This window comes from Oryzias melastigma, unplaced genomic scaffold (genome assembly GCF_002922805.2).
Source record: "Oryzias melastigma strain HK-1 unplaced genomic scaffold, ASM292280v2 sc00283, whole genome shotgun sequence".
NCBI lineage: Eukaryota > Metazoa > Chordata > Actinopteri > Beloniformes > Adrianichthyidae > Oryzias > Oryzias melastigma.
This window is the reverse complement of record NW_023416905.1, coordinates 61,257-72,953: the sequence shown is the minus strand read 5'-3', so window position 1 is coordinate 72,953 and position 11,697 is coordinate 61,257. Positions and strand designations below refer to the sequence as shown.

At 40.0% G+C, this 11,697-nt stretch overlaps 2 protein-coding genes across 2 annotated transcripts in view; both read right to left on the bottom strand.

The window, feature by feature from the left end:
* Nucleotides 1-11,697, bottom strand: part of LOC112140913 (gastrula zinc finger protein XlCGF57.1-like) — a 153,408-nt gene that overhangs the window by 100,705 nt on the left and 41,006 nt on the right. The window lies entirely within an intron of this gene.
* The window catches only part of LOC112140919 (gastrula zinc finger protein XlCGF8.2DB-like), a gene marked incomplete at its 3' end in the record, with an annotated part of 12,134 nt that continues 3,078 nt past the window's right edge, over nt 2,642-11,697 (bottom strand). The window contains exon 2 of the mRNA XM_024263942.1: nt 2,642-3,918. Within this exon, the coding sequence (XP_024119710.1) occupies nt 2,642-3,604 (963 nt within the window). The remainder of the gene's footprint in view (nt 3,919-11,697) is intronic.

Genomic DNA, 11,697 nt, shown 5'->3' with positions numbered 1-11,697 from the left:
AGAGCGTCCTTTTTGATAAATGGTGTTTCATGTAAAGCAAAACGTTTTGAGACCCTTTGAGGGCTAATACTGTTGGAAGAATTTAAACAGAGTTTGCAGGATAGACTGGTGGTTTATCTAGATGAACAGAAAGTAAACACTTTAAGCGCTGCTGCGGTGCTGGCAGACGAGTACGCGTTAACTCTCACAACCTCCTTCCCAGTGACAAACCAACCCAGAGCATCGGCTGTTTCTCAGCCTGCTCACAATAAATTTGCCAAAAGAAAAGAAACCAGAGAACGCTTTTACTGCCACAACACTTGACATGGCATGGCCAACTGCGACCTCTTCAAAACAAAACCGGAAAGCCCCCAACAGAGTTCTGCCGGTCCAAAGGGGTCCGGCGTAATCCTGAAATCGGCTACAGGCACAAATAATCCAGAAACTTTATTCTTCACAGGAAATATTGAGACAGAACACAGAACTAAAAAGAACAGAGAAAGACTTCTAATCTCTACTAGAAAACAGCAATCACAACAACACAAACACCAGTCTGTTTCTTTATTCACCTCTTTATTAATACATTTTTACTAAACCTTTCCTTCACTAAACTGTTGAAATTAATCACATAAAAAGTGTAAAAAAGAATTACAGATGTGGAAAAATATGTTTCCATTGTTCTCATGGTAACACACATACTTAGACAGCAGTGTTTCAGCATAAACCACAATAACAATGGTTACCTTAACAATATAAAAGCACGAAAATCAACAAATAAAATCCACATTAACATTTATATAAAAATTATGTATTGCTGTAATAACTTTAAAAAATTATGTTTACAAGTGTATTTCATGAACATTTTATTAATGAAATGAGTTACAGTGTTCCGGTGCTTATTTGCTTTTCAGTTTTCACCGTTTCACTAAAATGTTTCTGCTGCAACTTTTCCAGTTCGACACAAAAACTCGGTCAACTCAAGACGCTTGTATGTAAACTTTGTTTCCAAAAGTATTGGGACCAGATACCCCCCACCTCCCGCCTCTCCCTCCAAATTTCCGGTCCCTAACCCCTGTGAAAAAGCAGGAATACTGTATTTCTACAAGCTCCTTTTCATACCTGGATAGAAGACAGCTTGTTCTCTGAGGCACCGCCTTTGCTCCTTGTGGCTGGCCTCACTTCATGACTTCAACCTAGAGCTGGCCTCGGCAGTGAGTCTTTGTTGTTTCTGCAGATTAGGTACAAGAAGAACAACTTCTTTTCAGAATCGATGCTAAAATGAAAGTATTTTGAAGGCTTTTAGCCTGAAGGGGGTGCTGGCAGCGTACACCCTTCCTGGAAGGAGGACCCAGTCATTTTCATGGATTGATGCTGGAGCTCAAGAAAACAGAGTAGGAGAGTATTGCTCAGAGATAAATGGAGCATAACACCACTTTTCAATTTTTTTTTCTTTAAATACAGTTTAATATACTTAAAATCTGTATAAAAGGGTATTTTTCATGATACAGGCCCTTTGAAGGATCAGTCGAAGCCTTGGCAAGAATTTGGAGTTGGTTGGCAGATTAGCCTGGGCCCTCTGGAGTTTTGAATATTATATGAATTCACTTTTTGAATTCTAATTTTCTGAGGAAAACTTGTTTTTTATTATCTGTTAAATAAAATCACCCAAAAAAGGGGATAAACATTTAAAATCTTAGTGTACCAACTCTATGTAAAATTCCATCCTCTTTCTTTACAAAAATAACTTCTCATAATATTGCGATTTTTCTAGATAAACTCTTATTGTTCTCTCCTCATGATGCCATTGCTTTTAGTTTTCTATCGTTTTTTTCTTGTTCCAAATTTTGACTTTATTCTTAATTACAATTTTTGTCTAGAACAGGGGTCTGCAACCTGTGGCTCCAGATCCTCATGTGGCTCTTTTATCTCTCCATAGTGGCTCCTTGGCCAAACATAAATAAATCATGGAGACTGCTGACCCAGCCATGTTAACCATCGGAGTCAGCAGCTCCCTGCTAAAGGCTCCCTAACCAAAACTACCTAAACAAAACAAATAAACAAAGCCCACAAAACTAAGACTACCATGGTCCAACCCCAAACTAAAATAACAAATCTCAGCAGTGTAACACTGCTGAGGACAAAGAGGGTAAAAGAACAAAGGCAAAAAAAAGAAAATATCATTTTTTTAAAGTAAGGATTACTTAATTAGCATTTATTTAATCTAGATTAGTTACATTTATAAAATTGATGGCTGACGTGCACATAGATGATAAACTATGTAGGTTTTTACATCCCTGTTGACCTGAAGACGTATTTTTTTGCTCAACGCTACCTCCAGAATGAACAGATTTTATATGCAAAGGAAAACTTTGGCAAAAAGTTTGATTTTTTAGGAGTTAAAAGTACGACTGCACAACACTGGTTACACAGAATCACATTTTGAGAGATGATAGGTGCTTTTTATATTTTTGCTTTTGTTTGTGCCCAAAAACAGACTTAATTCATATTTATTATTGAAAAAAAAAGTTCATGAATGCAAATCCAAATTTCTTAAAGGCTAAAGTAAAACTATATGGCTCTTTTTAGGTTTTGATCGAGATTGAGCCCAAATGGCTCTTTTACTGTTAATAGTGGCTGACCCCTGGTCTAGAAAATGCTTCTCTCCTGTATGAGTTCTCATGTGTCTTTTGAGATTACATATTTGACTAAAACTACTGCCACATTCTTTACATGTAAAAGGCTTCTCTCCTGTATGAATTCTCATGTGCATTTTGAGATTAGATATTTGACTAAAACTACTGCCACATTCTTCACATGGATAAGGCTTTTCTCCTGTATGAGTTTTCACATGTCTGTTGAGATGAGATATTTGACTAAAACTTCTGTCACATTCTTTACATGTAAAAGGCTTCTCTCCTGTATGAATTCTCATGTGTGATTTTAGATTAGATATTTGACTAAAACGTCTGTCACATTCTTCACACGGAAAAGGCTTCTCTCCTGCATGAGTTCTCATGTGTGATTTTAGATTAGATATTTGACGAAAACGTTTGTCACATTCTTTACACAGAAAAGGCTTCTCTCCTGTATGGATTCTCATGTGTGAATTGAGACTAGATATGCGACTAAAACTTCTGTCACATTCGTTACATGTAAAAGGTTTTTCTCCTGTATGGATTCTCATGTGTGTTTTGAGCTGTGATACATAACAAAATTTTCTGTCACATTCCTCACAGACATATGGTCTTTCATCAGACTCAGATCTCATCTGGACAGACACATCATGTGGAATTATTGTTTTTTTAACAGACCCTGCAGAAGAAAATCTTGTTTCTTTTGGCAATTGTTTGTGTTTCCAAACCAATGTTTTCATCTTGAACTTTTTTCTAACATCAGAATCACACTGACTTTCTGACATATGAGAGCTGACCACACTTTGGACATGACTTCTGTCTCTTTTCTTCCTCTGATCTCTGTTCTGTGGGTCTGTCTCGTCATCTGTAGTTGATGTTGAATCTTCATGTAGGTTTCCTTCTTCATCGTGACTCTCAGTCACACTGAAGCTCTTCTGTTTGTTTAGATCTGCCTCACTGTTTTCATTTTCCTCATAAATAGGAATCTTCATCAATGTATTAGACTCCTGTTTAAGACGAAGCTGCTTTTTATCTAGACTGATGCAGAACTTTTCTTGGTCCTCTTTTTCCTGTGGAGGTTCTCGTTCCTCAAGCTCCTCTTCAGTCTCTGGGGGTTCTGGTTCTTCCTGCTCCTTTTTTATCTGTGGACGTTCTTGTTCCTCCTGTTCCTCTTTAATCTGTAGAAGTTCCAGTTCCTTCAGTTCCTCTTTTGTCTGTGTAGGTTCTGAATCATTTTGTTCCACTCTGAAGTTCCTCTGCTGGTTGCAGAGATCTTCCTCTTCTATCAACCAATGCTGGGGGAGGACTGCAGGGACACAAGTACAAGAAAGTAAGAGCCCTGTTACAGTTTTTCATATCATTATCAAATAAATTTTAAATCGCTCCATTCAGACGTCCTACAGTTTGACCATCCACACTAACATCTATTTTTAAAACTTTCTAAATCCTTTTGGGTCATGGGAATCTTGAAGTCTACAGGTGTGGACTTGAGTCCCAGGACAAAGACTTGAGTCATTATTTTATTCCAGGAACTTGAGTTGAGTGCACCAGGTAGCAGAAATAATGTCTTAAGACAAATGGGATAAAAAAACAAACATTACCAACATTTCATTGATAACAAGGCTCCCAACAACAACAGAAATATATTCAAATTTGGCTTGATTGTTGATTCACTTCTCCCCAAATTTCAGGCTCTCCCTCAAAACCAAATGTTGTGTGTTGATGAACAAAAGGTTCCATTCAGAGGCAGACCATCCCTAAAGCAGTATATTCCCAAAAAGACATTCAAACAAGAGTACCTAGCTGCAGGTTGATAGATATTACAGAGACCTGATGAAGCCGATGGATTACAGAAGTAGTCATAATATGCAAAACGGAAGTCTCAATATGGTGGTCGTATTTACTTTTATGGTACTTTTACTGGTGATTTTATTTTATATGACTGTATTTTATGTTTCACAATCTTTTATGTATGGTTGTTATGTTTATTTTTAGACTTCGAGTTTGTAAATCCATTTGATCTAAACGGCGGGAGTTGGCAATCTCAACACGGAGGTGGGGGTATGCCAAAAATTGAGACTGAAGTTCTGCTCAATGATATAAGTTCTGAAAAAAAGTTATTAGCTTTAACGCTGGCACTTTAGCTCCAGTGTATACACTCTTTTGGTTATAGTAACTCTTTAACAGTTGATGCATTAATGTAATTCCAGCAGATTCTGAAGGGGAGAAAAGCAGCCTCAGCAGCTCTGCACAAGAGTGAAGTGTGTATATAATCAACCTGAATCAGCTGGTTCTGCCGCGGAAAACAAAACAAAAAAAAAATTATACCGCTTTACATCAATATCTAATGCTTAGAACGTAAAGTGTTGTAGAAATCGGAGGATGGAGAAAGTGTGGAGAACATTTTCAGGTTTTGTTGTTAAATGATCCAAAACAACTGTGATGTTTAGGTTTGTATGTTTTTTTATGTTACTGCTGAATTTAACCAGAAGGGTGACAAAAAAGTTTAAAATGACAAAAACTATTTATTTCTATTGAATTCCTTGTGTTTTTATCAGTTTTGCTGATTCCGATATGATGGTGGTGATTTAATACATGTCATTTTCATTTTCAAACATCCAGTAAAAAGAGATACATAAAGCAATAAACATAATAAAAAGTAAGAATCGTGGTTCAATTTGTTACTTGTTTAGCTTGATTCTTGAATTGAGTAACACTCCACAGTTCTACTGCTAACACTTGTTACATAAATGAGACTGTAAACTTTCTGTTAACAATCTATTGGTGGGGACTTCTGGTTGCAAGGCAATGGAGTAGGAGCATGCTGCCATGAGCTCCGAGTCTTTTTCTTTTTATCCCTTTTTCCCGGCCCTGAACATAAGTCCAACACGACCAGTCCTCCATAACAACGTTTTCCCTATTAACAGTCCAAGAGTAATCTCGCAAATTGACATCTACACAGACCAAGACGGCCAAAAAAGAAGAGGCTAGCTTAAATCATCACACTGCTAGAGAAGCACCGCGAGGTGCTGGCAACAGAGTTTAAAACCTCCTTCAACCTGCTGGACTCAAAGCTTGACCAAATGCGCATCATGGTAGAGGAACATGACCAGTGTATTTCATCTCTGGAGCTGGCTTCAGAGGACCTGAGTCAGCAGGTGACAGACCTTGAAGAGACGTGTACCACCCTTCCTAAAGCTAACGCTAAACTCAAAGATAAAGTTACCGACCTGGAGGGTTGGAGCAGACACCAGAACGTCCAAATCTTGGGTGTTCCAGAATCAATCGAAGGTGGCTCACCGTCCAAGTTTTTCTCCAACCTCCTTTGTAAGGTATTGAAGCTGGAATCCTACCAACCCCTCCAGAAATCGACCGCGCTCACCGCTCCCTGGCAGCCAAGCCAGTCCCTGGGCAGTGCCCACGGCTGGTCATTCTTTGTCTGCATTGCTACCAGACCAAAGAGCTCATCGACAGAGAGGCTCGCCGGAGGGGAAAGCTTGAAGTCCGAGGGAAGCCCATACGCGTTGTGGAGAATTATTGCCCCGAAGTTGCCAGCCAGCGGGCGGATTACAGGACTGAACTTTACAAGCGAGGACTCAAACCCGCTCTGCTCTACCTTGACAGGCTGTGCATCACTTTGCCGAGCGGCGATAGAAAATGGATCGGCTCCGTGGATGAGGCAAACAAACACATCAACAACATTCCTGGATAATCAGATCCTTCTTAAATAAGGCATTGATCTCCGTCCAGGTGATATCAATTAGGTAATTCCAATGACCGCCTCTGTTCTATTTCTTCCATCGCTAGGTAATTAATGCATATTTCAATATATACAAGCTGGACAATGTTATGTGTGGACACACTATTCTTAAATTATGAAGTTTTTGTTTGAGGTGCACGCACACTTTGTTCTTACATTCTACTTGGAGCTCAAATAAATAGTTAGACAGGAAGAGTTTTCACCGTTAAATGTTGGTTTTGAAGAGCTTGTTGCTTAATCCTTTAGAAGCTTTCTTGCTCTGGGTGTTATGGGGGTAGGGGCGTGGTATCTGTTAGCTGTCATGGTTGTTTTTATTGCTGTCCTGGCTCATTCCCAGACAGGAACATCGAACTGCTGGTTTCACCACAATCTTTACTGCAGGTTCACATGGTCAGTCACATAAATTTTGTTAGCTGGAATGTTAAAGGTTTAAACCACCTCATTAAAAGAAGCAAGGTTTTCTCCCACCTTAAACAACTTAGAGCTGACCTAGCTTTCCTGGAAGAGACGCATGTCGATATCAATACCTCTTCTGGCAGGCTGGAAGGGACAGCGTTTTCACTCCTCTTTTCAAGCAAAGGCAAGGGGAGTCTCGGTTTTTATGGGACATTATGTCTCCTTAGAATCTCATGTGATCTCTGATAAATTTGGTAGATACGTTATTGTTACTGGAAAACTGTTTGACAAACTGGTTGTACTTGTAAACATATACACTCCCAACTCAGACAATAAAGACTTTTTTAAACACGTGTTTTCACTATTGCCCGACCTAAACCTATATGCTCCTATTGTTGGAGCGATTTTAACTGTTGGCTAGACCCAGTCCTGGACCACTCCTCTAACAAAACCAGCACAATAAGTAGGACAGTAGGTCCCTCATTCGAGCCTTCTTATCAGACTCCAGAATCTGCGATGTATGGCGTACTACTCATCCAGAAGATCGTGATCACTCATTTTTATTCACAAGTCCACCATAGTTAAACTAGGATTGACTACTTTTTTGTTGACAACCAACTAATACCGCTGGTTCAGTCCTGTTCTTATCAGAGCATTATTTTGGCAGATCACGCCCCCATTATTCTGAGTCTGTGTCTCCCTGGCATCCCACAGAGCAGCAGATCCTGGCGATTTAACTCAACCCTACTGGCTGATGAAGATTTTGTAAAGTTTATAGAGAAAGAAATAAAGTTCTTTCTGGACACCAATATTTCCCCCGAGACATCTAACCTCATTGTTTGGGATGCCCATCTTTGGGGGCAGATCATATCTTATACTGCAAATCTGAAACGAAGATCGACTAAAGAGCGTATGGACCTGAGCAATAGAATCAAGGAGATTGACAAACAGTATGCCCAAACCAAGGATCATAATCTGCTCAGAGAACAAATGGAACTTAAAAGTAAACTGGAGTTACTTTTGACTTACTCGATTGAGCTCATGCTTCTCAAAGACAAAGCTCACTTTTATATGCATGGTAAAAAAAACAAATAAACTGATGGCCAAACAACTTTGTGGAGCCAGAGCAAAGCAGAGCATCCCTGAGATTCACATGCCATGGGGTCGCACAACATTAGACCACATAAATAAACAACACATTCAGAGACTATTATGCCCAACTTTTTACCTCAGGAAATCAGCTGGATCAATGTGCAGTTACTGAATTCCTAGACGCCGCTGAAATCCCATCACTGCCACCAGAACATAGGAAGACACTCGATGAGCCCATATCCAACTCTGAAATTGCAGCAGCTATAACTTCTATGCAGTCTGGTAAATCTCCAGGCTCTGATGGGTTTCCAGCTAATTTTTTTGCAAAGTTCTCATCCGCACTTACTCCACAGCTGTCGTGTCCTGGCTGACTTTTTTAGGTTGGGATCTCTTCCCAAATCCTTTACTGAGGCCTGTATCACCCTCATTGCTAAAAAAAGGTAAAGACCCTTCTGACTGCAGCTCTTACAGGCTGATCTCCCTTTTGAATACAGGCACCAAAATCTTGGCTTAAGCGCTGGCACGTAGGTTGGAGAACGTTCTCCCTAGTATAATTTTGAAGGATCAAACCGGCTTCATTAAACACAGACACTCATATTTTAATATTCGTTGAGTCCTTGACATAATTTATACCTCTCCGGGATAAATCCCTGAGTGTGTTGTATCTCTCGACGCTGAAAAATCCTTTGACCGGGTAGAATTAAATTTTCTTTTTGCAGTGCTCAATAAATTTGGCTTTGGTCATCATTTCTCTTCATGGATTTGAATGTTATACTCACATCCCACCGCTTCAATTCGCACCAACTCCCAACTTTCAAAACCCTTTAACTTACACAGAGGAACTCACCAGGGATGCCATCTGAGCCCATTACTATTTGATCTGGCAATTGAGCCGCTTGCTGCAGCCCTCCGTGGCTTCAGTGACATAAATGGTATCTACAAAAAATTCTACAGAACATAAAGTATCACTGTATGCTGATGACCTTCTACTTTTTATTTCTGTTTTTTATATCTGCTTTTTTTTTATAGATATCTGCAAGTTAGACAGCATCTCCATTCCTTATGGCCCGGGCTCATTGTTCTGCCAGACTTAACAATTGTGGAAACTAGGGCTGTGGATCATTGGTGATCCAAATCAAGCTCAACGATTCACAGATTGAACCACGATTCTTACTTTTTAATATTATGTTTATTGCTATGTGTATGTCTATTTACTAGATGGATGAAAATTTAAATTACTTGTATTAAATCACCAAGAATTATACTTTTATTTAGAATAGAAAATCAGAATCAACAAAACTGATAAAAAAAAAGATTCAGATAGAAATCAATTTTAAATAAAACATTAAACCAGTCATTTTAAACTTTATTTTTGTCAACCATCTGGTTATGTTCAGAAGTAACATAAACAACATAAAAAGGATAAAAATCATTGCTGTTTTGTATTATTTAACAACAAAACCTGAAAATGTTCTTCACAGTTTTCTATCCTCTTCAATATTTTACATTCTAAGCATTACATATTGGTGGAGAGCCCGTATGAAAAAAGTATTTTCTTTGCAGAAGAATCAGCTGATTCATGTTGATTACATCCGCCTTACTTCTTCAGAATAAGCTGGTAGTAGTTCACTTTCGGCTTATCCCTTTCGGGGTCGCCACAGTGTAACAGCACCCACTGTTTGGCATCAGTGATTTGGCAGAGTTTTTACGCCGGATGCCCTTCCTGACACAACCCTGTACTTGAGGGGCACAGGGACCCAGTTAGGCAGCAGCGTCAAGGGTCTTGCCTGAGGACCCAATCTGGGTGGGGATCAGTGGACAACCCTGGAAATCAAACCCAGGGCTCCTGCGTGCCAGCCCTTCACCTAGCCCACTGAGCCACCCAGCCGCTTCTTCTTCAGAATAAGCTGGGGTATTGTTAATTGCCTCAACTTTTGAAGGGTTACCATAACCAAAAGAATGTAAACACTGGAGCTAAAGATCGATGTTAAAGCTCATTCATTTTTTTTCAGAAGTTATGCCAGTGAACAGAACTTCAGTTTCAGATTTTGAACGGTTCCCGTTTTTGCGCTCACTAGTTTTACTTTGAAAATCGGAAGCTTCACCATCACGAAGATGTGTTTACTTCTGGTGGTAGTACCGCGGCTCTTTTGGCTTTGTTTTAGTTTGTAAACTTTAAATCCTACATTAATCTGCATTTCAGAGCAAAAGCACATCATCCCCAGATGATATTTTGATTATATTTTACTACAATTTACTATATTTTTAAAGATCGCAAATCAGCGATCTTGGACGTCGCGAATATCTGTACTTGAATTTTCAGGAGCAGATTGCGAGATAAGAGAACTTATCTCCATAAATGCTTTTAAATCTAGATTACGAGTACTTGAGACTACTTCTTTAAATTGTACATGTTTTAGCTAATTAATTTATATTAAATTTTAATCAGCAGTTGTATATGTTTAACATTTGTTGTATTTTACTCTTGTACTGATTCTTGCCCAAAGCTCCCTTGAAAAATAGGTTTTAAATCTCAATGGGATCCACCCTGGTAAATAAAAATGAATGAAATGAATGAAAATGAAATGGCGGCTTACAAACGCCCCAGCCCTTGAACTATGAGAGCGGCACAGGGGAAATGGCAAAAGACATGTCTAAAATATATGCTCTGCTTACAGAAACGTCAGAAGTTCAGGAAAGTAGGCTAAATTCAATCCAGGCTACGAGAGCCGTGGAAGGAAAGCTATCTGACTTGTCAGCATGCTTGGGCCAAGCCAAGTCCCGGATTGACTTCCTCGAGGACGCTAAAAAGGCATGGGAAACCAACCCTCCAACACCCCGGACCAAGGTGGAAAACTTTCAACAGAAGATAGATGTTTGGAGAATTGGTCTCGGCGGAAAACCCTACGTTTTGTCGGCTACCCGGAGGGCTGCGAAGGCTCGGACATCATCGCCTTCATGGGCGCAACAGCCCCAGAGCTTTTGAAGTCCGACTTTCCGAGAGGCTTGGAGACCGATCGCGCACACCGGAGCCTGGCGAGACGAAGACTGGATAGCCACCCACCCAGGGCGATCATCGTTTGGTTCTTACAGTTCCAGGATTGAGAGCGGATTGTGGATACGGTGCGCAAGATGGGACCGCTATGTTGGAAGGGACATCACATTATGATTTTCCTGGATTATTCTAAGCTGATGTCGGACAAACGGGAGGATTTCTGTCAATGCAAGCAGCTGTTACACGAGAGGAATATCAAATTCTCTCTGATGTTTACCACGTGCTGATTCTGAAGATGACGGATTGTAAACGCGAGTTCACTGATCCCAAGAAGGCTCTGGGCTACATACGCGCACTGCCTCCAATGAGTACTGGGTGACTGTGAGTATGGGACTGTAGTTTCAGTCCTCTTTTTTTTCCCATTGATATTATTTTTACTATTTTATGTTTTTTTTTTTTTTTTTTTAAGAGTCAATTCTGTTTCAGGCTTCCTGTTAGTTACATTGCCTAATGGGCTTGACTTTCTAAATCCCCCCCCCTCCTCTTTTTTCCTTTGGTTTGGATTATCAGAATAGAATAGAACAGTGTTTCCCAACCCTGGTCCTCGGGGCACACTGTCCTGCATGTTTTCCATGTTGCCCTGCTTATGCACACCTGATTCAGCTCATCACCGGGCTCAGCAGAAGCCTGACAATGACGGTCATCAAACGCAGGTGTGTTTGAGCAGGGTTGAAATAAAAAAATGTCGGACAGTGTGCCTTGAGGACCAGGGTTGGGAAACACTGGAATAGAGGATGGGATCTTCTTTTCCGTTTGGCTTTTCCCTTTAGGGGTCGCCACAG